Source organism: Polistes fuscatus, unplaced genomic scaffold (assembly GCF_010416935.1).
Source record: "Polistes fuscatus isolate 324 unplaced genomic scaffold, CU_Pfus_HIC Scaffold10, whole genome shotgun sequence".
Taxonomy (NCBI): Eukaryota; Metazoa; Arthropoda; class Insecta; order Hymenoptera; family Vespidae; genus Polistes; species Polistes fuscatus.
Window position 1 is genome coordinate 5,674,658 of NW_025112998.1, and position 26,881 is coordinate 5,701,538.

At 30.4% G+C, this 26,881-nt stretch overlaps 3 protein-coding genes across 16 annotated transcripts; 1 reads left to right on the forward strand and 2 right to left on the reverse strand.

Moving 5' to 3' along the window:
- Positions 1-3,703: 3,703 nt before the first annotated feature.
- On the reverse strand, positions 3,704-14,920 carry LOC122525826 (dual specificity protein phosphatase 15). Of its 5 annotated transcripts, none has more exons than XM_043648833.1 (8): positions 13,885-14,920; positions 9,151-9,772; positions 6,598-6,714; positions 6,358-6,482; positions 6,126-6,297; positions 5,608-5,786; positions 5,256-5,453; positions 3,704-4,928 (listed from the first exon to the last, which is right to left on the reverse strand). In XM_043648833.1, exons 2-8 carry the CDS (start codon positions 9,169-9,171, stop codon positions 4,691-4,693), a joined length of 1,050 nt encoding a protein of 349 aa, XP_043504768.1. In that variant the 5' UTR covers positions 9,172-9,772; positions 13,885-14,920; the 3' UTR covers positions 3,704-4,690. The 5 variants fall into 5 exon arrangements, with proteins under 5 accessions (XP_043504768.1, XP_043504760.1, XP_043504770.1 ...); XM_043648825.1 differs by having other exon boundaries at positions 9,151-9,831; XM_043648835.1 differs by lacking the exon at positions 13,885-14,920 and adding an exon at positions 9,926-10,052.
- On the reverse strand, positions 10,088-26,018 carry LOC122525867 (transmembrane protein 42-like). 2 transcript variants are annotated; one of them, XM_043648864.1, is made up of 5 exons: positions 25,935-26,018; positions 19,455-19,623; positions 19,116-19,262; positions 17,462-17,690; positions 10,088-10,207 (listed from the first exon to the last, which is right to left on the reverse strand). In XM_043648864.1, the coding sequence occupies exons 2-4, from the start codon at positions 19,617-19,619 to the stop codon at positions 17,538-17,540; spliced, it is 465 nt and encodes a 154-aa protein (XP_043504799.1). In that variant the 5' UTR covers positions 19,620-19,623; positions 25,935-26,018; the 3' UTR covers positions 10,088-10,207; positions 17,462-17,537. The 2 variants fall into 2 exon arrangements, with proteins under 2 accessions (XP_043504799.1, XP_043504797.1); XM_043648862.1 differs by lacking the exon at positions 25,935-26,018 and adding an exon at positions 19,924-20,100.
- Positions 20,562-26,772, forward strand: LOC122525786 (protein phosphatase 1 regulatory subunit 16A). 9 transcript variants are annotated; one of them, XM_043648805.1, is made up of 9 exons: positions 20,562-20,790; positions 22,224-22,490; positions 22,591-22,893; positions 22,982-23,124; positions 23,205-23,330; positions 23,402-23,477; positions 23,575-23,792; positions 23,878-24,049; positions 25,948-26,772. In XM_043648805.1, the coding sequence occupies exons 2-9, from the start codon at positions 22,262-22,264 to the stop codon at positions 26,259-26,261; spliced, it is 1,581 nt and encodes a 526-aa protein (XP_043504740.1). In that variant the 5' UTR covers positions 20,562-20,790; positions 22,224-22,261; the 3' UTR covers positions 26,262-26,772. The 9 variants fall into 9 exon arrangements, with proteins under 9 accessions (XP_043504740.1, XP_043504748.1, XP_043504679.1 ...); XM_043648813.1 differs by having other exon boundaries at positions 20,690-20,834; XM_043648744.1 differs by having other exon boundaries at positions 20,704-20,800.
- The last annotated feature ends 109 nt before the right edge of the window (positions 26,773-26,881 follow it).

Here is a 26,881-nt window from a genome sequence, read left to right on the forward strand (position 1 = left end):
ATTCTTTTTAATCCGATAGTATACGTGTTTATCTTAATTTTGTGCATTCTAACGATACGTGATTAACAATTTATCATTTTATATAACAAACTTTAAATGCATTTTGTTTATTCCAGGTAAATTATTTATATTCTCTCTCTGTTACATTCTCTCACACTCATGAAAACGTATGAAAAACGTGTACGCATCCTTGAATTTTTGTTCAATTTACTTGATCGAATGAAATAATGAATGCAAGATTATAACTTGAACTAATTTAATTATGTATGCATATAGGTAAACGATCGAACATAGTATGTGTGTGTGTTTTTATTTCACGATTAATGTTTGCTAATAATTATTTGCCAAGCTTTCACAAAATTTTATTATCTATTTTCGATGATGCCTGTATAATAATACTTGTTTTTTATATTTTTTTATTTAATTAATTATCATTAGACAATTCATCATGATTTATATAATACACCGATGAATGATGATATGAAATGTGGTAGTGCGTTTAAATAATACGCATCACAGTTTTATTTGGATGTATCAAAAATACTTGAACTAATGCAATGGTGCATTCGTGTTCATCTATAATGAATATCAATAAACGATTGACTTTGTAAGCTGATCGCATGATCGAAATACATATATGTATTTGTATATATCTATATATGTTGATATATACAAGGTGTCCCAGAAATTACTTTACCTAATTGAAAAAATTAGTAACATTTTCTGGTAGATATTTAATTATTTATTTAGAATGATAGCATCGTGGGATTATATTTTTAAAACAAAACTATAGGTGACAATTCATACCTTCCAATACAAAATTAAATATCGTAATTTTATTGATTTTTTATTTTTTGTTATTCTTGTTTAAATCTTTTTTTGTAAACTAACTTTTGGAGCACCTTGTATGTACATGTATATATGTATATGTAAAATGTTTTAAAATGACCATCTCGCGTATCATTTAATAATTATCGACAAATGCTTACCAAATTCGATTGTTAAATGTAATATTGCCAAGAAATATCATTTTCACTTTTAAGCGATTCATTTCATATATCACTTTTTCTTTTTTTATTTCTTTCACTATTAACGATAGATCTAATAATCGAACTGTTTTTTTTTTTTATATTACCTCGCACGTTGAGTATAATAGTGAAATTGAATTTTAGGCTTTACATTTTTGTGCATTTAAATGAATGATATGATTTTTTGAATATGTTTCATAGTCGTGCTCGTAATCGATTTAAAAAATACTAATTTTTTATTCGACTAAAATGTTATTTTTTAAGTTAATTAATTTTTTAAGTTAGCATGCTCGAAGTTTTACATTTGTTTCTTTTCAATCATAATCAGCATTTTTCTAAATGACTAAATTAAATCATAAAATATTGTAATAACTAATTAATTATTTTTATACGAGTTAACGAATAGTTATGTTTCTAGGACGTAAAATTTAATAATCGCACTATAATAATAATTAACATTTCATATATTCTTTGAATTTATTCTGTAGAGATTGATAATGACAATGATAGAATAATAGGATAGAAAAATAAATACAGTGCATACTGAAAAATTCCATGTAACCATCATTAACATTCTCTGACGTTTCATTAATTAATCATCGTCATCATCATCATCATCATCATTATAATTCTCGATTACTGATACAATAACAATAATCGATTTATAAAAATAATCGATACAATTTCTCACGATCCCGTACAAGTGTTTATTTCAAATTTTAAATCGACCAGCGATTTATTTATCGATATGAAGCAATATTAATTTAATTTTATATCATTTTTTCTTTATAGAAAATTATTCTTCTTTTTCTCCAATTGTGCTTTTAAACTTTGATATTTTTTAATAGAAAATAATTAATGCATGCGATACTTCGCGTGTTACATATATATAAATATTTTTTGTTTTATTCTGATCGATTACGTTTAGAAATAGTCAAAGTGTACGAAGATTGCACGAACCTTGTAAAAAAGTAGAATATTGCAATTGTAGAGAATATGTTAGTTATTTAGGACGTTCTAACTGTGTCTTCTTCGAACAAGCGGATTATTCGAAGAGAGCTTTTATTTTATTTTCTTCTTAATTAATAACACGCTTACTCTTTTTTCATTTTCCCATTTACATACAAGTACAAGAATTGTGAACACTTTTTCTTTGTCAATTTCTTCCCTAACTTGGCCGATCAAAGTTTTTCATTTATATTCATTTATACATATACATTTCTAAATGTGTTCGTATTGACAACGAAATGATCGATAATTATTTTTTTCACACGATTAATCGGCATCGATTTATTCGTATCCAAATATTACGTGCGCGTATACAGAGTGAATCAATAATAATTATTATTTCCAATGACTTTTTTCCTATTACTCAGATGTCAAGGTAACTTTGTTTTTTAAAATTTTCAATACATTTTTAAAAAATGTTGCGTTATTAATAAAATTATTTTGTTGATACTATCAATGGCAAACAACAATAATTTTATATAATAATTATTATTGAATCATTCTGTATTTACTTCAGTTAAGCCGCTTGTTCGCAAAAAAATATAGGAATTACAATAGAATAATAAGGTGAATGTGTGTTCGACAGATGATTGAAAGCCTTCTTCGAGAACGTTATAATATTTGATTTCGAAGCGATCTCAAGCATTAATATCCTAATTTCTAAATATGTATAAATATACGAGAAGGAGGCTCTTTTTCAATTAATGTATTTTTCTGCATGATATGATTTTTTCTTTTTTTTTTACGCGACAGTAACTAATTACGGAGAGAAATAGTAGATGATTTTTTTCTATTTTTTTTCCCTTCCTTTTTCATTTCCTTTTTTTTTTTTTGAACCGCGAGCTTAAAACATACGAAGATTTATTATTTTGCGATAAGAAGGATAGAAAAACGTTCTCGAAAGGCGCACAGAAACATTGCACTTATTTTCTATAATCTACGCGATTTTCTTTTCTTTTTTTTATTTTGGTTCCTTCAGTGTCATCGCAGCACAGTGAAATGAAATTAATTAATAGTCCTAAATATACATTGTGTAGTATGATTGCTTGGATAAAAACATCGCTTTTAAACGCTATTTTTATATATTACTTTCGCCATCTTCAATCTTTTTCTTTTTCTTATTAAACTTACTGTTAGCGAATACGCAAGTTTCTATATGAAAACAATAAATATGTATATATATATATATATATGTTTAGTGTTATTAAAAAATATATTACAACTAATATAACAGCTAGTATTCGTTAAATTCAAATCAACGAATACAGTTTTATGTATGTACAGAATTTTGTTCTATTTCTTTATTTAATAAGTGATTGTTAAGTTTAAAAAAGTAGTCCATATATATTTTCTTCTCATTTAATAATCTCTGCTTTTTTGTTCTGAATTTATATAATATATATTATATATATGTAAAGAAAAGAGAAGAAGCTAATCGAGTGAGATAAAAAAAAAAATTTTAAATTTATTAAAAAATTAAGAAATTAATTCGAACGAATCTTCGAAACACGCATGACAAATTTCGTTCTACCTTTTCTTTTTCTTCCTATATTCTTTTTCATTCATCAATTATTATTTGTAAATGCGTGCGTGTGCCTTGTGAAATATATTTTATATATATATATATATATATACATATATATTTATTTTTTTGTTCTTCTTATTTCTTTGTATTCTATCTATATATAACTACGTGTTATTCTTTTTGAAAATCCTTTTCGTAACAACGTGACACTCGGGCCATGGTGTATAATATGTATTATATGTATATATGTTTATATATGTATATCTTTCAGAGTGTCAACAACAATTCGCGATAAACAGCGCGATCCCGCTACAAAGCCAACAATTATTTGGACGGTTGCGAACAAAATTTGGTGATGGGATAACATGATAAAAACAACATATCACACTTCGCTTTTAAGCATTTGATCTTTTTAATTAGTTCATTCCATGTCAACGAAATTTCATACTCTCCCCCTCCCTCCAAGTAATAACTCTGTTCATTAATTTTGTTCTTGTCTTGTGTTTTTGACAGTACGACAAGATTGAAGGATTTTACAAATGTACAAAATCGGTCGAAGTTTTTCTTTACCTGTTCCAACAAATTCCACTCGACCCTCTATCCCATCCCTCGATGTATTATCAATCACATCAATTGTTAACCCGTTAGACCCCGTATGATATACAAACTATCCAGTTTTCATAGGGTTTCATCCGCGGCATGTCATTTTATTCATTGACATCTTATAAGGCGACTGATTAACAACCCAATAATTCGAAAGTACAAATTCGAATTCGATTAGAAGCAGAATAGATGCATAAATGATCGCTTATTAGTGGATAGTTGTTAGATCTATTTTCAAAAATAATTATATCTTCCCAAGATCATTCTTGTTAGTCGATAAATTTAAAACTCGACGATCTCTGGTTTCTCGTTAAGATCTGTTATTTTAAAAGTGATTCAAAAAGAAAGAGAATAAAGAACAGACAAAAAAGAAATAGAGACTTGGTCGTGGAAGAGAAGAACAAAATTTAATACAACATGTCTTGCATTCTTTTTGCAAGTTTTCAAATGATCTGTACTATTTCTGTTCAAAGATTTTTACCTAGCTTCATTCCAGAAGACTGGAAAGGGTGATTGCATTGTGCTGCTACGTCATCGAGGAATGGGCTTCCGATGGTACAGGTAATTGTGGCGTTTGTCTGGAAAGTCGTCTTGACCATCGTTGAGGGGATACAGGTGGTGTCGGCCTTGGTGTGGTTGGTGCTGATCCCGCTGTCAATCTCCAATTACTACTGGATAGTGTAACGGATCTGCCAACAGTAGCTAAATTCGTATTGCTACTACTGCATGCTACGGCAGTTGACAGATCAACCCTCGAAACAGCTCTGTGAAAATTAATTTTTTTATTATCCTTCATTGAGTTTTTTCATTCATTATTGTACATTTAATTTTGACATAAAAATTGATGTACTACCCATTACAATAGACAACCCATTAATACATAACTGTATTACGGGATTGCCTATCACGAGGGGTCTTCAAAAATGTTTTTCCGAGAGATGGCGCTTGCAAGCAACATTATTGACAAAGTATGAAGTGATGCCTACTTTTAGGCGCGAAACATATTACATGAGACCTAAATTAGTTATAAACGATCTTTTTATAAAGCTAAGCATCAGGTAAATGTAATACAGGAGAGGAGGCTAAATTACCTGGAAGGAGGTGCGGATCCTGTATAGGAATGTAAACCTGCAGGACCACTCCTTGGCCGACTAGTGGACATAACGCTGGCTGATCTAGGCATGGCTGGCGAGGGTGGTGCGGATGGAAGCATTCTTGGTGTTTGCGGTGGTGTTCTACCAGGCGTTAAATTTCCGGAACTACTGGAAGACGATCGTCTTCTGGAAGTCCTACGTTGAGATTTTGTTTATTTTTAAATATTTTATGTGAGTTGATAACTAAATAGTTCGAATCAAATTTTCTTTCAAATATTTATACGAAGCATTAACAAGTTTGATTGTATAAAATAAAATAAACAAGCAAAAGGAATAAGAAATTCGTTACCTTTTGGACGGTTGACGACAAAGACCAGTAGGACAAGGACGACCCATTGCACATTTGCCTTCGCAAACTTCTCGTGCTTGCACCAATGCCTCATAATTTTTAAGTGTTGCTCTGCATGCTTCCGCATCGGTTTCGGCTAACGCGAGACTAGGAAATCTTTCTTTCAATCTTCGTCGTTCCTGTGGACGAAATTAAAACGTGTACGAGCGTCGTATGAATGTATGCTCAATTAATAAGGGACTCATTTTCTATAGTTTATTTTTGTACATTATCGATATGATTCTTGAATAAGATTAAAATAGAAACTTAGTCTAGTTCGATTTTCGTTTAACTGAATAAGAAGAAAAATATGACAAGAGCTTTATATTATTAAATTATAATAAGAAACCCTGATATTACTGTATATTCCAGTTTGAATGTTTCCTTTTATGTTTTCGTTTCGTAAGAGAGGTAATACGTTATTCTTATTGTCGATGTTTCTTTCCTTCAATCTTAGAAATATCAAAAAGATTCCGTACCTCCTGAAGACGGCTTGATTCAAAGTCCTCGAGTTGTTGTTGAAAGCCAGCGTTTGGATTGGCGATAGAACGACCTACCCTCACAACCTTAAGTGCCTCCTTCCAGGATAGATTTGTGGTGCTCATGATATAGGCGACTGCGACTGTCACACTTCTCGACATGCCTGCCAGGCTTCAAGAAATAATATTATATCTTATTGTGCTTGTTTCCTTCCTTTATATTAATATTTACCAATGTATTAGAACGTTACCACCGCGCAATCGTGCCGCGTGAATGAAATCGTTACATAGAGAAAAATATTGTGACAGATTTTGATCCGGTCTATCTGCCGCTAGGATGCACAAATAATGTTTATTCTGAAAAAAAAAAGAAACAAATTAATTTATTGTTATCTCCGATTATATATTTTATTTTTTACAAATAGTTATATAATACCGTAAAAAAGAAGTATAATTTATGGTTGGAACGTACAGAATGTAATCTACGAGCCGTGTCGTGAATAGCCAGGATATGAGTTATCTCGAACCTTTCCAGTTGATCTGCGTCCTTACTGTCTTGATAATTACCAACATAAAGGCCGGGAAGTACCTGCACACATATATTCCAAAAGGTACTAAAAGTAATGAATATTTTATAGAAATTAATGATCGTACTCGTTAGATGATATTTGTAAACGACCAACACACGTGATTTTGTAAATCACAATATATTTCTATCCAAAGTTTTTTATCGTCATAGCTTGCGTGACATGTCTAATTGTATATGGGTACGTATTATCAAAAAATATAAAAAAGGTTTCGACATTATCGTAAGAATATTAATAAGAAAAAATAATATTTTAAATTAGAAAAAAGTTCGATGACCTAATTCTAAGTTTTTCTTTTCTCCCGGCCAAAAGAATTTTTAGATACTTGTCAAGATTTCGTCAAGAAAACTTTATTAATTAACGCGCACACGCGACGAATAAATCAAATATTAAGAAAATGATGAAAAGGTTTGGTTTTTAATGTGTGTCAGATATTTTCAGTATTATCAGGTTTTTGTATATATTAGAAATAAAATTAGATGGTTCGTTTGTAATGGCACGTGATCATTAAAAATAACCAGTACGATAATATAAATATAAATTATTATACTTCAACGATTATTAACGTTAAGTATATTACTAAATGTATAATGAAGACGAAATATGTAAATTTAATTTCTTTCAAATATATTTTTACAAAGAACTACTGTTTTGTCAGATAATTCAAAGGAATTAAACGATACCAATTTATCCTATACGTATAATAAAATCTTATTTATATTCAATCTTCGTTTTTATCATTTAATAAATCGAATAAAGCATTTCGTTTCTTGTCCTTGTTTTAATTCTATAATAAAATGAAAGGAAAATATATGTAAAGACATGTTTGAAGTTGAATAATCAAACTTAATAATCTTATTCCTATTGAAAATGAAATCAAATTGAATGTTTTGAAAAATCTTTTTCAATAATTATAACAAATATATAATCATTCCAATAATTCTATAGAATCGGAGTAATGTTTGTTTGCGTGCTTTTTCATGTAATAAAAAAGTTCAAGATCAAACAAGTATTGCGTTAGACTGGAAGTTTGCCAGAAGTATTCCTTAGGTTACACAATACTAATACATAGTATACAGTACATGTGTTGCGAACTCGTAGCTTTACTTTTGTGCACGATAGATCAACATATTTTCGCTAACTGTGTCAAAGAAATTTCAGGGTTACGGTAAAAGGACGCGCCAGTCCAATGCCGAAATTCATCAGCACGAAGAAGCAAAAAACCATTAAAATAAATTATTACCCATTGGCAACTATTCAGAATTTCTCATTGTAACAAATACATTTTTGTCATATTTTGATCAAAAGCATAGGAACAATTTAATTGGCCATTAGTGATCATTCACGTATTTATAATTTTTCTTACATTTCGACAAAACATTTTTTTCTTTCTTCCTTTATAACAATCACGCGTTACCCAGTTGACCACAATCGTTTTTTATTCTTTTCCTTTATTCATTGATTAGATCGTCGACCCGTTTTACGTTAGTGTCCTCGTTTATTTTACAATGCATATCGCGTTGAACATTTTCTGCCCAAGGATATTGTATGGCTGTGACACGTAATTCCGCATCATTTCCCTTCATGCCTCGCGGCTGATTGCTCTACTTGTTGAACGGTAGTCAGATTATTACGATTATTACAATCCAAGTTACACTCGATTTATTTTTATTTTTATAAAATATTTTTTTATTTTTCTTTTTTTTTTTCATATCTATCTTCGATTAATCCTATTGTATTGTGGTTAATATTAATTTAATTGTGTAACAAATAAGTTTATCCTTATCTATCTTTTGTAATCAATTACTCTGACTCATTCACTTTCTACTTTCTTTCCCAGAATGTTCCTGAATAAAACAGCGTACTTGTAATATACGTACGTATGTTTGTATGTATGTATGTATGTCCGGTTTGAAAAGCACTAGCTTGAGTGTCACTCTATTGATTTGCATTTCTTTTCAGTAAACCGACCGCGGAAGGTACCTGCTAATACACTAATTACCTCGTTTACCTGAAGCTAATGAAAAGGAGCTTTTTATCTTTAAGTACCTATACTTCAAAGTACAAATACTTTTGATCTTTTAACTTCCTTGTATATATATATATAGCTAAGTATACTTAGATCCTTAATTTTATCTCTTAAACAATCACAAAACTTAGAATTCCTTATTTCATTTTTCAACATTTATGTATATTTAAATCTTCAATTTGATTTCTTAATAAAAATAACAATTAAAACTTTTACTTTAATAATACCAATTATAAAAATTGTAAAATTGAATTTTATGATTTATTTTTAATTACAATTGTTTGTATTAATAAATAAATCATCGTATTAATTTGTTCATATTTCACATATGCATACTCGAGTACTTGGATTATCAATTTTATTTTCTAACAAAATAATAAAATAATGTAGAATTTAATTTTGATCATACCTTGTTCATCCCATTCCCCATGTTTGGTTTATGTCTTCTTTGCCGTTATTCCAAAATACAAATCCTAAACGTATCACACAAAAGAATTTGTTCTATTCTTTTTTAATCGCAAGTGTCTCTTTTTCTTCAGGACTAGTTTCCTCAAACTCCACCTCCACCTCCACCTCCACCTCCACCTCTTCCACTTCCGAAAAAGAAAAAGAAGAAGGAGTCTTCAGCCTCTTAAACTCTCTCTCCAACGATCCGATTTGATCCTCGTTATCATGAAGATCGCATTGTTTCTGAAGCACTATCCTCGACCAACACATATCACCACCAACAAACACATTACCTACGTGCAGATATTCTTATTCCAAATTCTACGGTACTTGATTTTTTATTCTTAATTTCTTTTATCTTCTTAACTTCGTCGATTGTTATTTTGAAAAATATTATAATTAAATTCTTATAAATATTTCAATTGTTAATATTTAAATAATATCGAAAGTCTGTAGAATGATCAATGATAGCCATACTTTTCGTACAATTATCTCTGACGGTTCTCGAATGATTCATCGTGCGTTTATTTTTCGTGCCAATTTTCAATTCTTCTTATCTTTATCCTCCTCTTCGGATTTTGTTTCTTCGAAAAAACGACGACGGTTGGTTGCAATTTTGTTAATTCTTTTCAAATCGACTGATCTGCGTTAGAATAAAATTTCAGAATCGACTAGTGCGGGCGAAAAAAAGGAAAAAAAAAAAAGAAATAGAAAAAAGGGCTCTAGGTAGAACTCACACAGATAGAAAGAAAGAAAGAAATTCATTTGCTGACTTGGTAGTTGGAAATGCTCGTAGATTCAGAATTTTTCTTTTGTATATTTGTCTCCCCTTCGCCCACCACCACCACCACCACCACCACCACCTCTTTTCTCTTCTCTTCTCTTTTCCTTTCCTTTCCTCTTCTCACCCTCGTCTTCTGGCTATCTTCTACTCTCGAAATGATTTTTTTTTTTTTCAACGAGCGGGCATGATTAAAGGCAGAGCCGTTCCTCTTCACCCCGTCCGTCTGCTTTTCCCTCTGCCAGAGATGAATGAGAAGTAAGCCAAAGTTGGATAAAGAGAGAAAGAGAGAAAGATAAGGGATGGAAAGGAAAAAAAAAATACAAGAGAAAGAAACGTTTAGATGATCCAAAAATATACTTTTTAATGAGAATGAATATTTTTGTTAAGGAGTTGGAGAAATTGAGATGCATATATCTAAAGAAAGTCATTTACGAGATATTTATACGTGAAATTTTGGAAATTATTTCAGGGACAAATCACATTCGAAATTTATTCAATTCAATTGAATAATCTTTTTTAATTGATTTCCTTTTTTCTTTAATTAAAAAGAAGTAAAACAATTTTTACGAGATCGATTCGAATTATTCTAACTGAGATACTAACAATTGAACTTGGAAAAAAAGTATATTATATTATATTATATTATATTTTATTTTATTTATTTTTCTTTCCATCCTTTTTTATCATGCAAAACATTTTTTTAATTGATTTCCTTTTTTCTTTAATTAAAAAGAAGTAAAACAATTTTTACGAGATCGATTCGAATTATTCTAACTGAGATACTAACAATTGAACTTGGAAAAAAAGTATATTATATTATATTATATTTTATTTTATTTTATTTATTTTTCTTTCCATCCTTTTTTATCATGCAAAACATTTTTTTAATTGATTTCCTTTTTTCTTTAATTAAAAAGAAGTAAAACAATTTTTACGAGATCGATTCGAATTATTCTAACTGAGATACTAACAATTGAACTTGGAAAAAAAGTATATTATATTATATTATGTTTTATTTTATTTTATTTATTTTTCTTTCCATCCTTGTTTATCATGCAAAACATAATGCGGGATCGATAATATCGATCGGTCCCTATCGCGTTTACCCTTCTTTCCCTCTTTTGCAAACCCGCGAGAGTATTTAGCCTTTGAGTAAATATAAACCTACAAAAGTGGCTCTTCCCAAGGGAAGTGAATACTTATTCACAATCATCAAGGGAGTCAGACTATAAGATGAAAATAATAATAAAACTGATTGTAAACGCGCGTTTGACATGCAGAAGGAAGGAAGATGATATAAGAGGATCAAAGAGACAACGGATCAAATATTTTTCATTGTTTGATCTATGTCCCTATGAGAATGAAAGAAGAAAGAGAAAATAAAGATTGAAAGAAAGGAAATAAGAAAAATAAAAAGAAAATAAAAAAATTGAACGAGTTTCATTTAAACTCGTCGTGCTGCAATAATATCGATTGCAGTCAAATCGATAAAATAAATTACGCGGCATTGACGACAGACGATTTACTTGGAAACGTGCCAACCTACTTTAATTTAGCGAAATATCTTTTTTTTACATTATGATATATGTATATATATATATATGTGTGTGCGTGTATGTGTGTGTGTGTGTCTAGATATTATATGACGAATGTTCACGAACACGTATATATTGATCGTGGATATTTGAAAAATTTGTCGAACTTAGAATTCATATTAACGATATCTTTAGAAACTGTGTTAAAGGGTTGAAACATTGCAGACATTGACGATGCTTTCTATAAACTTTCTCAAGTTCCGAGAATAGGTAACCTGACTTTTTCGTCAATTCATTTCCATTTACGAACTCATTTCTGTCTACATTTATACCTATATGTACATATGTCGGGTTGTCTAAAAAGTTAGTATGTGTACTTATATGTATGTCGAATTACTTGAAAAATGATATACATTCATATCTACGTCACAAGTGGTCTGAAAATGTATACCATTTAAAATTTAATTCAACGATAACACTTTTAAATGATAATTTAAATTTCTGTGATTAAAAAATATCTATAAAAAGGAAAAAAAAAATATGTATTATATATGGGGAAAAATTCTAATTTTAATATTTAAAAATATAATGTATAGACATTTAAAAATATATGATATAATAAAAAATATATAAATAGGAAAATTCCTTTAATTTTAATATTTAAAAATATAATATAGATATTAAAAAATATATATATCGAATATAAATTTCTTTAAATTGGTACAAACTTTCCGGGTAATCCAATATTATATATAAAAATGACTATATATGGATGAGAAAACATGTTTTTCTATCGTACGATACGACGAAAATATGTTTACACGTTTGAAGGAAAACGATCGTTTACGAAAAAACACAATACATCTTAGCTTTTCTCTTTTTATAAATTCAAAATTATATTTTTAATAATATTTCTCTTCTTTTTATTTAATTTCTCATCCGTAACATTAATTAAAGAATATAAAAAGTTGATAGAAATTTAATTAAAAAATCGTTTGCGGTGGTACAAAATGCAATAAACGTTGAGGGCTTTTCAATGATGCTTAAATCGATTTTTAATTTAGCGTGTACAATGGGAAAAAATTTGATTGATTCTGTAAATAGAAAAATAAAATTACAAAGTAAAATAATAGATGATGGTTAACCGTGAATATATTTATAACGGATTTTCGTATAAGCTCGATACCAAATAAAATTAATTATGCGACCTTAATGTGAAAACCGCAGCGTGAGATGACTCAAACTTTTATAGGACAGCATACAAGTGGTTACACATTCAATCCTCATACAGCGATATCATTTTTTCATTAACTGAAAATTTAAATTCTACCTTTTTATTCTTTACTTTTCTCTTTTTCTTTCTTCGTGAAAAAGTAACTGAAGTGAATAATTCAAATCTAACGAAGATATATCATTAATAACAATTATTTTCAAATATATAAATGGATTTGTTTCTATTTTTACAAACGTTCGCGATCACATAAACAGCAAAAAATAAACTCAATGATGCTAATAATCCAGCGTATATATATTCGGTGTTTCTCGAAAGTGACAAATCGCGCGTGCAAACAAGACGATGTTTAAAGAGTCTAACGGTTTGAAAACAAAATCTCTAAACATTATAATGATTTCCAATTGCTATTTCTATTTTTCCTAATCGAAACATCAATTACTTATCAATAATTTAACGATAAACGTACAATACCAATTAGTTAGTTCAGTGTCAGTTTATTCGTAGCGTGATAATCAGTAGTTACCGCGTAGTGTCAGTTCTAATATACATGACAATCGTATATTGTGGTGATAATTGAGCGTTACTATGTACAACATGTTAATAATCGGTGACAACGATACACACTTTAATCATGACGACTTAATAGACGTGACAACAACCCCATTGGATATTCGACGATGTGCCTTTAACAAACTGAACTATAAATACAAAAATATAACAAACGTTATTTTCAAATTATCCCAATTAATCAAATTTCAAGTAACAATTTCAACCCCATCCGATTTCTTCAAACAGTTTTCACACGTCATTAGTTATTTTATCTCTCAAGTAGGAATCCTTGTTCCTTGTCACGATAACGAGAAACATGACGGAATCATTCATTCCCCTTATCGATAAGCTTGAAATATTTCATAAAAATCACCCCACTCTGACGTGATACGATGCGATTGATGTTAGATAAGAAAAATATAACGGAGAGAAATTCTATCACAAATATTTTCAATCACTAAATATAGATGCACAAAATCATGCTTTCCTTTTGAACAAGCTATTGAAAATTTCAAAATAAAAGCGGAAGAAAAAAATGAAAAATAGTATAACGAACAAAAAGTAAGAGTGTTCTTCATTAATCTTGGTATTCACCAATCCATAAGAATTTCTTTTCCAGTCATATAGTTAGCGAGGATCATCCTTTAAAATCACATCTCGTTGTCACGATAACGGATACTCTATTACCGAGGAAACACACGATTCCTGTCACTAATCGACGTTTGACGTGTAGGACGATTAGAAATGTTTTTCTTGTTTGCTTAGTTTGATCCGTAACTTTCTTCCTTTGATCGTTGTCGGCTGCTGTGTGGCTTTGATGAAAGGGCGCGTCGTGCGAAAACTGTCCCGTTCACCACCGTATGAGGAAGGAGTGTTGCGAGGATACAGGGACACTGTCAGGGTGGGAGCACAGACGGAAAGACGTCTGCGAATGTACGTGAGAGCGAGAGAGAGAGAGAGAGAGAGACAGAGAGAGGGAAGGAGAGAGAGAGAAAATCAGTAGAAGGGGAAACATCAAACCGTGAAGGGGCAACGGCAAGGGCCACGTGGTGGGGGAGGAAGATGAGGATGAGAAAGAAGAGAAAGAGAAGGTAACGAAAAACGAATTCACATTTTATCCACGTCCTTTCTAATTTACCTTGAACGAATCAAAAGAAATAAAAGAAATTAGAGTAAACGATTGTCATAGGATATTCTGATCGGAATACTCAATGAAAGTCGTCAAATATTCTCTGATATCGAATCAATCATTCTCAAAGGATTATATATAAGAATATTAATATTAAAAAAAGATTTCTTCTCAACAATACTAAGAAACTTGACCAGGTAGATATGAATTTATGGATAAACAGAATAGAACGATGATTGATCAAATAAAAGTACTAATAAGATCAAGATTTAACGAACCCTCGAACGAATGAAATGATTATGATATAATATCTCTTACAATGGAAAATAGGAAAACTTATTAAGGTAGGTACTGGTCGGGAAGAATGTTCATGTTGTGTCGGAGTTTGGTCTGTATCTCCGGTGGTTATGTGGTAGGTCGGAAAGTCGTGGATCGGCATACCGAACAGGTGGAGGGAGGGAGGGAAGGTAGGGGTTGTGTATAATGTGCGAAGAAACTTAGGGGTGGAGCGCTCGAGAACGGGACGAACTATCCAACGTACATCGTTGTAGCTCGGGTTGCCTCGCGCAGGCGCCGCTCGATAAAGAACTATCCCCACCTTTTCAAATCCTCCTCTACCATCATCACCACCACCACCCTTACCGCCTCACCGTCGTCCTCGTCGTCATTTTCTATACTACCCCCGACCCTGCCCCACAAACCGTAAATCTGGTCTACTAGGGCCAGTCGACGAATACAGTTAACTGGGCTACGTTCGTTCGAGTAATGGAATGCTGATATAAAATGGAACGCTCGCTATACTCTCGCAACCTCTGAATGAACGCTCGCTACATCCTCTTTTACTCGGTTTCTCTTTTTTTTCATTTCATATTGATATATATGTATATATTTATATATTTTTGTTCTTTTTCTTTATAATCCGTACGATTATTTGTATGCCTTTCCGTTTTATATTTTTATTATATGCTTTTACTGGTTGGTAAGGTAATGACGGAACAAATAGATTTCTCTTTTATGTATTCCTTCATTTCTATATATTTTCAGATGAATTCTTATCGATGAAAAGCGTCCTTTAAGAGAGAATTTATATATATATATATGTATATACATTTGTCGGTTGGATATCCGTTTAATCTTTTGACGGACTGACTCTTCTTTCTTTCTTTTTTTTTTTTTTTTTAATCGTAGATGAATTCCTAGAAACGAACAAAAAGATCGTTTGATTCAAAGCGGCATAAATATTTCTCTTACGCTTCTCTCTACGGTGAAAGCGATGCAATAGGTATATATCACATATATATATGTAGATGTATGAAATTCGTTGAGAGGCAGAGAATACTCTCATAAAAGTGCATTTCTTTTCTTCTTTCTTCCCTCTCTCTCTCTCTCTCTCACATCTTCTCTTTTAATTTTTTTTCTCTTCCTCTTTTCCTTCTCTTCTTCCTCCTCTTCTTCCTCTACTTCTATCCGGTAGCACTAGAAGCACGGAGACCCACTTTACTGTGCTAAAACAAGCGCCTCTTCATATGCTTCTAAACTCGTTCCCTCTTTCTCTAACTCATTTTCACTCTGTCACTCTTTAAAACTCAGTCATTCCTCGTGATTCTTCTTTCTGCGCATTTCATCCACAAAAAGACCGCGCGTCCGTTCTATTAGATTTTAAGAATTACGTGACCGCATCCGTACATAACAACAAACCTATAATTATTATTCTTACGTTATTATCCCTAACTGATCGTTAATAAAATAACATATTTTATCACGAATTTACAACCATGTTAATCATATTCCTTCCGCATCAAAAATCTCTAACCACTTTTACGAAAAATAAAAAACCAAACTAATAAAAAGCCAAACAAAATTACGAATAAAACCAAAATATCTCACATACAGTCTTTTCGTAATCAACGGATACATTAAATATTTGAACATTATTATTAGCATTAAGTTAACAAAAAAAATCGATCAATATTATTGACGATAATTTAAAAAAAAAAAAGAAGAAAAAAGAACCAAGAGATCATTCCATCCATTATAATCAACATTATTAATAACTTTAATTTACAAACTAACATTTACGAAGGTGAGATTAACGTGGTAGGTTTTCAGTTGGTCGTTCAATATGCGTCATGATAAACAAGTTTCGAGGAGGCGTGACAGAATTCGTAAAAATATCTGCGAATGCAGTTACTAATACACATTACCAACCCGGCATTCTTATGCAAATAATGTTAGCGAGAAGGTAACATAATAAATGATCAAGGCAAGATCAATTCTTCTTTTTTAATTCGTTTATAGGATATAAAGACTAATAAACTCAAACGTGCACGCTTTTCGATCGCTATTCTTTATTCCATCTTTTATCCTCTTCCTCGTCCATCCCTCTACCCACCTTATGTTTCCTCTCGTAATACCTTCATTATTGTCTCTTGGCACGTGAGACAAAATCATCGTGGATGGACGGATGCACTACCGTTCTGATAAGCGAGCTGTCCCTTGTGTATTTGTGCGTGAACGCGTAACGGGTTACGCAAATCCTACGATGATGATGGCATTTTGCCGCAGGGAAATTAATGGTCTTTCTCTCTTTTTTTTTCGTTTTTTTTTTCCTATATCGTATAGGGTCAACACGTTCAACGAGCGACTCAGACGCGGTAATGAAATAATTTCTAAATGAAAGAATATGTTTTCCTATTCCATTCTTCACACACACACACACACACACATACATTAAATTACTTTTTATATTGTATTTTTATATATATATGTATATCAGATACAATTTAGATTATTGTTTATTACGTGCGATCAATATGTTCAACAGCAAAATAACTAAGTTTTTCTACTCTATTTTATGATATAATTGTTTGTGTATTTTATTGAATACAATTTAAATTATTAAATGAAATAAAATATCCTGTTGATAATTTAATATAAAGATGTATTAAGTCTGCACTATTTGTGCACATTTATGTAAGTGAAAAATTGCTAAAAAGAAGAAGAAGAAGAATAAGAAATTACATTTAAACGACTTAGGTATACCTGAGTAACAATCTGAGTCACCAATTCTCGTTGTTCCTCTTACAAAAAGATCGGCTAGAAAAGTGCCTGTTGTAAATTATTGCTGTTTGAGCTTCCGCTGTTGGCTGGTAGAGTCTTCTTCTTTGGTTGGTGTGTAGCAGATGAGAATCAAGCCGAGGATTACCAAGGATGCACCAGACCACCAAGTTAAGGAGGTCGATTCACCGAATATCAGAAAACCGAGGAAAGCCTAGGAAATTAAAAGAAAACATTTAGAATAGTGATTAAGTAAAGATGATACCCAAAAGGAAACTTTTAAGGATTAATCATCGTAAGTTGAATTTTGTCATTTATCTTTATGTTTATTTTTTGTCTCGACATTATTTATATCTATTAATTATGAAAAAGTATGTAAAAAATTGATGCCCGAATGTTTGGTGTATAATGTGCAACATTGTAATCGTTTATTAATGATCTAGAGATTTTAATTTTTTATTTATTTTTATGTTTGTTTTTTTTTTATCTTGATATCGTTTATATTTGGTGATTACGAAAAGGTATGCGAGAAATTGATTATCGAATATTTCCGGGAGTATGTGTTATATACCTAATGTGTAGCTTTGTATAATCGCCTAACGCATATTCCGCATGCCGTTATTATGCAACAGGCAACTCGTCGACGCTTCACGTGAGCATCGTTTTCAAAGAGAGTTTAATGAGTTATGTACAACATGTCTCTCGATCGAGAATTACGAGGTGTACTTCGTACTCGCGTAAAAGTATCGTTGTATTATCAGATCTACGGTAATTGCCACGAACGTATTATACCGACTCTCTCGTAGATCGGTAATACCTACGTCTACCTTGCGGAACACCTTTCACTATTGCCTGTTAGCTACTTCTGGGAAAACATATTGGCAAACGACGCCCTAATGTAAGCCCAATGAATTCATTCGAACAAACTAATACATCGAATAGTGATATATAGCGTGCAAGAGTTAGCGCGATACGGTTCAGTGATTAGTATTTCATAATTTTGTAATTGTTAATATGGTAACGGTGAACTAAAATTTAGTCTCGTATAAGAAACAGTGAATGAAATTAAAAAACACGAAAGAAGTAATTATAAGATAATTATAATTTTTTCATACTATAGTTCCTTATCTATACATACTTTTTATAATTAAAGATAATCTTGGTTGAATATGGGAAAAAGAAATTGTGCATATATCGCTTATTTTTAAACGAGATTTCATTTAAAAGTAAAATTGGTAGTTTGAATGTGAGGAGGATTGAGGTAAGTTTTTTATTCGAAGAGTACCCAATGAAATCGTTAGCATATACGAATGGAAAGCACTAGTCGAGGGTAGAACGTGTAAAAAATCAAAGAGCCTTTAAGAGAGGCTCGTGAGACTCTACTCGATGTACAGATAAGTGCGCGATGGTATTGATAGTACGTTTACCGTTATCGACGGAAATACAAAAAAGAGAGGAGGGAAGTAAATATGTATGCTATTCCAAAGGAATTAGTGTTGATGGTATTTAAAGAATTTATTTTTGTCTTATTACTTAGAATACTTTCGCGAAGGAAATACTTTATTAGCGTGCAACGTTGTCTGATTATATTCGCGCTAACAGTTCTCAAACGTAAACAGCAAATACATTGGTTACTCACCGAACAAACATAATTCGTCGCTGTGCTGGCAACCGTAGCAGGTAAAGAAGATTCACTTCCGTTCAGAGCTTTTACGAATAACGTGCAGCCTATTGTGTTACTAACGACCATGAGCACGAGGAGACTTGTTTTTAACAGCAGCGGTATCTTTTATCAGACAAATTTTCTTTTTATTCATTTGATTTAATTTTATTTTATTTTTTACTTAATTTAATCTATAATATACGTATAAGTAATTATAGAATTTAGTAACGCGTTAATTGGAAAAATATTTTAGCTTAATATATATATATATAATAATTATTTTTATTTAACGTAGTCAAATTTCGCGCTACTCACCAAGAAAACGAATTCAGCGCCACCAGACAGCTTACCGAACAAGCTGCCGCAGGTAGCGAAAATTCCAGCGCACACAGCCAGGTGAATTTTCGTTCCTCCTTGATTAATGATTTTCGTTGATAACTTAATACCATCTTTTTCTTTTTCTTTTCCCACTGATGTCATGATGCTAAAGAAATACAAAATATTTTAATATTAATGAAATATAAATTTAGAATCTAACTCACTCGATCGAGTAAACTTCGGACTATTCATCGTGTTATCGAGTAATTTAAATGAAATTAAATTGAAAAAATGAATTATACCTTGCAACATTAATTAATATTTAAACTATTAATTAATTAATATAAAAGACGGTAAAAAATAAATCGTAGGTACTTAACTCTGTGATATTGAAAATCTTGTATTAACCTTATAAATGAAATCTTCAAAAACAATTATCGATGAAATTTAAACTACAAAACATTACCTCGATTTAAAGAACAAATGAACAACAAAGTTGCCGATTGGACGATTCGATATCTCTTCGATAAATATATTAAAATCTTTAACTAAACTATACAAATAAATATTAGAATATTCTAAACACAAGTAAGATACTAAATATGCGCGTAGAAATGATTCGTTAAAAAGTAATAAAGTTATTTCTTACCTCCCCTCCTCCAATAGTTAGGTTTCTAAAATAGAAAATAATATAATTCGTCGATAGTTTCTCAGTTAGTTCGCATATCGATAAGCGCGCCGAATTCAAAATAAAGAAAGTGTAAGAAATAAATCGAGTGAAGGGTGGCGCGCGAACTAAAGTCTACAGGTAGTTTAAAAATGGCGGCGGACAGGTAAAACGTAACTCGAGCGAGAGAGCAATTTTTTTTAAATGCGAACTGTCACCAACGAAAGATACTAACTAACAATAAGAAGATAACCTTGTTGTAAATTAAAAACAAAACGGAATAATCACTAAAGTGTATTCATTAATAAATTTAACTTAGTATTATTTTTATCACTATTATATCTCTCCTGTGATAGTCTTTATCTATTTTCCTTTTGCCAGCGTGGAATTCTAAAATTTCTTCAACTCGGTGTAAAATAAAAAAGAAAGAGTAAAGTAGTGATAGTGATCATGACGATGATAAAAATGTATTTTCACCGGTTGAAAAGCCACCGAGCTTTTTTCGTCGTGTGATATCGAACGTAGTTAGTAGCTTGGTGGCTACACGAAAGAGTAACAAAAAAGGAAGTGGTGGAGACAGAGGAGGTGGAAGAGGTGGCGGTGGAGGAAGAGGAGAAGGAGGAGGAGGAGGAGAAAAGTCCCCTTTGAGTTGCCGTGTGCATGCAGGTGCGTAAAGGTAAACCGGCCCGTCGTCTACGTCGCTACGTCGAGTATGTTGAGCCGATGCATATACACGTTTCTTTTTCTTTTCTTATTTCTTTTTTTTTAAATCGACCTTCGTTTATTCACGAGAGTCAATGATTGACAATAAGATTTTTCATGACAGTCTACAAAATTCTATGACGATAACATAAACGATTTATTTGATTTTTCGGTCCCAACTGACCTATCACAATTTTTTCTTTCGTTCGAATATACTTTCTTTTTTTTTTTAATTAAGGGAAACCATCGAGTAACTTTTTAAAATTTCTTTTCTGTACAAAGAAATTGAACGTTCCAATTTTAGTTCTATATGTATTCTACCTGTTATGTGAGATTAGTTCTTTATCGTTCACACATTCGTTCGCCAGTTTTCATTTTCTCTAATGAGATAAGAGACTCAATTATTCAACTCTCTTGTTATTCCACTTCAGATTCAGTTAGGTGATTATTTTTCTCGCCTTTTTATTATATTATATATCAGTACATATGTTATTTCTAATTTAATTTTCATATATGGTATGATTTTCTTATTGGAAACTTTAATATAATGAATTATTTATATTTTTTTGACTTAAATTCTATAACACTTTCAATATATTTCATAAAAGATTTATTTAACATTACTTGAATCGTAGTGAAAATTTAAATATTCTGATATCTTTGTATTTTATCTGATCTTAAAATTTTCATTCTAACACTTGAGTCTATTTATTTTAATCATTATAATAAAGTTATCAAGTAGAATGTATATATTAGCATATTATTTTACACAAATAATTAACATGTTATGTATATTTTGATTACCTTCTCCATATATCATAGTATTTTCTTTTATATATAATATTATTTTTAATAATATAACGAAATTAAACTTTATGCTTCACTGATTTGTTAAATGAATATTTTTATCTTTGTTTAACTGATATGATTTCTGTTGGAAATATATCTTATTTATAATTTCGCAGAAAACCATACAGATATCAAATTATTTCCACTCGTTCAGAGAGATATTTTTATGTGTGCTGAAACATTTGTACAAATATACGTTTTATCTGACTAAGTAATTGATAAGTTTATTCTGGCACCAGGCTGAAACATATAACGAATTCTTTAACAGTCAATCAAAAATATTACATTGTTCAAGAGTTATATGTATATTATTAAAACAATTAATTCTCTGTATTATTTTAAAATGATGATTAGTACTTATTCGAAAATTTTCAAGTATTTTAAAATGAAATCGTTGTGGTATAAACACAATGGTAAATTTAAATAGTAACCACAATCAAAATTTACTCAAAATAAATTACTAATACTTATTATACAAGTTGCAAGATAGGCTTAAAATATTACATTATTGTATATGGTCTTAAAAACAATGAAATATGTTTGTTTAGCAGGAAAATACAGCTGTAAGAACTACAAACACATAACAATGGAGCACGCAGACTTAGTAGCGGATATGGTTCGCGTTGAAAGGCTTACTACACAAGAACGACTACACCTTGCACGACATAGAAGACTTCAGCAATTAAAAGTGTGGCGTCAGCGTGAAAAAGAATGGCTTCGACATCAAACCAGACATACAAGCAACAAGCGTCATATATATTTTAGTGATAGTGTCATGTTACTAGAAGCTGCTGCCAGAAATGATATAGATGAAGGTAACAATAATAGTGTGTACAGAATGGAATTGGAGTATTAAATTATATTTATCTTCTATTATTTTTAGATTTTGTGAATTAATGATAAATGTATTTTTAGTTAGAAGACTGTTAAAAAAAGGAGTCAATCCTGATTCAACTAATGAAGACGGATTAACTGCATTGCATCAATGCTGTATAGATGACAATGAAGAAATGATGAAGTTACTCGTTGAATTTGGTGCTAATGTGAATGCTGAAGACAGCGAAAAGTGGACTCCATTACATGCTGCTGCTACTTGCGGTCATTTACATCTTGTAAGATACCTAATAGCTAGAGGTGCAAATTTACTGGCTGTTAATGCTGATGGAAATATGCCTTATGACATTTGCGAGGATGAAAAAACATTAGATTGTATAGAAGGTTGGTTTCCTATTTTTATGGTCAATTAAAATAATATACCTTTTTTTTGGTTGATTCGAATCTTTTCGTTACGTTATTTCCATTGCAGGCGAAATGGCTAGACGAGGCGTTACACAGGAATTAATAGATGAAACTAGAGCATCAACAGAAGTTCAAATGTTGAAAGATTTGCAAAAAATTGTTTCTATAGGTGGAGATCTTGAATATAAGGATCATCAAGGCGCTACACCTGTACGTTTAAACTTGTTTATTAATACAAAATATAATTTTATATTATTGAATATATATATCTTATGATATAATATTTATAGCTTCACATAGCATCAGCAAATGGTTATTTAAGGGTAGTCGAATATCTTCTTGATCAACACATTTCTACGGATATAGAAGACAATGATAAATGGCAACCTGTTCATGCAGCAGCATGTTGGGGCCATGTAAGTAAATATATTACTATTCTGTATTTAATATATTCGAATTTTTAAAAATCAATATTAAAAAATTACAGTTAGAAGTTCTAGAGCTGTTGGTGCAAAATGGGGCCGATTTAAATGCACGAAATAAACACGATGAAACTCCTGCTGGTAAAGACTTATTTTAAGAATAATTAGAAGCAATTATATTTTTATCTCCTTTGAATAGTTATGATATAAAAACTTTTGATGATAACATGAACTATAGATATTTGTGAGGATCCTGAAATTAGAGAACGCATAGTTGAACTTAAAACGGAACAAGAAAGTAAACGATTGCGAGAAGCACAAGGACGACGGGTACGAAGATCACAAAGTATAAATACACGTACTCAAAGTGTAAGACGAACATCAATCAGAGATAAAGTTCTTACAACAAAGAAAGATGCACAAGAGGAAGCAAGACTGAGATTACAAGCACAACAGGTAAAATGATTTAATTAAATAATGAATATATATTACAGTAAATCTTTAATTATAAACTACTAACTTTTAATTTGATTTATTTTAGACGTATGTTAGTATTCCAACTCCTAATCTTCCACAAACAGAAAACAGCACAAATACGCAAGACATGGTAAATAATGAAACTGATTCAAGTACATTGACCCCTGCTGTACGCAAGGGACCTGAAGGAAAGGACAATGATTCTTTTCTACATGAAGATGTTGATAAAGATTCAGGTACATTCCAATTCTTTTTATGCTTGTATTGGTTGTGGTTTTGTAGAACACTGTGTAAATGGTAGCTTTATCCCAAAAATCATAAAAATGAACATTTTTTTTGTATACCATGATATTAATATTCACACATAACTATGATCTTTTATAATGTACAAAGTAAGATTATGTTATGTATGTATATTAAGAAATATTGCATCTCTCTCTTTCTCCCTCCGATTATTTCAGTCAATAATTTTTTAAATTTAAGTTGTGTTATATAATCCAATTGTTATCTCATTAGATTTAATTTGAATATATAAATGACAATAATTAAATTTCTAAAAATGAAATTTATTTCAAGTCTATGTTAATTAACGTAATTTAAAAATTATGATTATATAAATGGAAAACTCTACGTATAGTTTATGAGCTCTGCGTATAATCCAAATACGTGGTCCAAATATGTTAGTTACCTGTCATTTACCTGCTTTTCTCTTTTTCATTACTGCGTGCTCCTGACTAATTCTGAGGTTAGTTTTCTATGTCACTTTCCTATTTCTTTAATCACTTTTTTGAGTAAAGTATTTTAATTGATTTTTTAAAACCTCGTATATACATTGCAATCATACATATATATATTTATATATATAATTTATATTTATACAACATATTCAGTACATTTGTTTACCAATATCGCTCAAGTGTTCTGTAGAAGTTCTTTACTTGTGCTAAATCACTTCACTGGGATAATATATTTGCTTGGCTTATACTTATTAAATATTTATTTAAAAAAGTTTGATAATTAAATAATTATGATCTTTTGTCAAATATAAAATTCTTCCCATGTGTTTGGATAGATTTTTCAACTTGAGAATAATAGAAATTTCTAAAAAAATTTTATAATAACTATTAAAAACGCAATGAAAAGAAAGACAGTCTCATTACTTTGTAGAAATCAATATAAACTATACTCGTTAGGAATTTATAGATCACATATACATTTAGAGGATTATCATCATTTATTACATTATTAATTTAACACAAAATACCAAATAATTGATGGCCTACAGTGTAGTAGAAGAGCATGATTATTATATTACAATTTTATGAGCTTTTATGTAATCTACATTTATCATGAACTTTCTATATATTTTATGTATATAATTGGTGCTTGATAAGCACCTTACTGTATCTTATCATCTTTTAAGATTATTAAGAAATAGATGAATAGTATTGAATAGAATCATATTAGTCAATTTAATAAACATATCAGTTATAGGGTTTGGTGATATAAAACATATTTGCAGATCTTGTTGCAAATTGATAATAAGAGTTTGTTATATGTAAATAAACATCTTATAAAAAAGATATTATTATAATTAATATTTGATCTCAATACTATTCAGTCTACTACGAGTTAGCATATAGCTAAATTGTTAAATTATAGTAGCTTGTTAAAACGCAGTAAAGTTGCTTTAGTAATATTGAACTTTTATAATAATGACATTTCGTTAATAGTATGTTATTATTGTAATAGAATCATTATTATACGTAGAGACATAGAATTGAAAGAAATAATAACAAAATCTAGTTCCTTTGTTGGATTTGATAGATGATAATTATATTCTATATATTCATATACACATTGACTTAAAAAAAAATAAAAGACTTCAATCTGCAACATGCTATATAATACTCTGTATATGCACACTGGTGATATGGTACTTATTTATGCGATGTTAAATGCTTACGCTCAAGCATGTCATGCTTAATGCATGAGAATAGTTGAAAACATCATTTCCAACCATAATCAGTGCATAGCATATAAGGGGTTAGGTGAAGGGATCGCAAAATGGATTTACAACGAAAAGAAGTTGAGCTTGAAGGAAAATAGCACTGGATTTACCTATTTGCCTCAGCAGTGACAGGACCTGACGTACCAGTTGGCAGCCAGCAACCTATTTACTCGACAGATGATACCAATGGAAAGATCAACATACACGTGTCTGTAGTTTTTGTCAAATCTCTATCAGATTTGAAAAAGAAGAGGGCGCAAAATCGACATATATCAAGTGGTTCCGTGGATACTAATGGAAATGGTTTTCCAGTTGTACCAGTCTCATCTATATCCAACTCTGATTTGGGCACAAGTGACTTTCAACGATTTACTGGAAACACAAGTGAAATTATTGGTGATAACCACTCAGAAAAGAGTTGTTGTACTGTTATGTAAAATGTACATATATAAGGAGATAAAGTTACACATCACTAAACTAAATGTTCCTTGAACACACATGGTAAATATATCTATCTATTCGTATTGTTTTTTTTTCTTCTTTGTTTTTAAAGATCAAATTTTAATTGCATTGATCTGTATTTTAGTTCTTAGATTTTTCATAGATCAAATTTCGTATGATATTAAAAATATACTTTTATATATACTTAATTACCCTTATTGGGATTCCTGAAGAAGCATTGCATTTTCTGTAATGTATGTTATTAATAATAGTATTTTAAAATGTTACATAAGATCAATTTTAGAAATGTTATCCTATTTTGGAATGATTAAATATGTACTTAAAAAAGTTATAGTGATAATGTATATTATAGTTAAATTTTTGACTATTCTTTAATTTGTACATAAACTATCATTTTTGTATTTATACTATTAATTAGTTCATAATTTTATTTCTTTTGCTTATATAATTTTAATCATTAATTTATGAGCACAATGGTCTTGTGCAGAACTGAGAGTAATCTCTTTTTGCTTTTTATGTATACAATAGGATCTAACTTGTTCTTTAATAATATATATATATATATATTTATCTAAATTAAAAATAAATTTATAAA

What these genes read in the sequence shown, in the direction of transcription:
- LOC122525826 (XM_043648833.1), bottom strand. Translation starts at nt 9,171, where the DNA reads ATGGGGAATGGGATGAACAAG. An exon ending in TGTCGTCAACCGTCCAAAAG is followed by an intron (nt 5,454 to 5,607) that starts GTAACGAATTTC and finishes ATCTCAACGTAG; the next exon opens with GACTTCCAGAAGACGATCGT. An exon ending in GGATCCGCACCTCCTTCCAG is followed by an intron (nt 4,929 to 5,255) that starts GTAATTTAGCCT and finishes TAATTTTCACAG; the next exon opens with AGCTGTTTCGAGGGTTGATC.
- LOC122525867 (XM_043648864.1), bottom strand. Translation starts at nt 19,619, where the DNA reads ATGACATCAGTGGGAAAAGAAAAAGAAAAAGATGGTATTAAGTTATCA. An exon ending in GCGCTGAATTCGTTTTCTTG is followed by an intron (nt 19,263 to 19,454) that starts GTGAGTAGCGCG and finishes GTCTGATAAAAG; the next exon opens with ATACCGCTGCTGTTAAAAAC. An exon ending in CGACGAATTATGTTTGTTCG is followed by an intron (nt 17,691 to 19,115) that starts GTGAGTAACCAA and finishes TTAATTTCCTAG; the next exon opens with GCTTTCCTCGGTTTTCTGAT.
- LOC122525786 (XM_043648744.1), top strand. An exon ending in CAGCAGCATGTTGGGGCCAT is followed by an intron (nt 23,331 to 23,401) that starts GTAAGTAAATAT and finishes AAAAAATTACAG; the next exon opens with TTAGAAGTTCTAGAGCTGTT. An exon ending in AGATGTTGATAAAGATTCAG is followed by an intron (nt 24,050 to 25,947) that starts GTACATTCCAAT and finishes TATTTGCCTCAG; the next exon opens with CAGTGACAGGACCTGACGTA.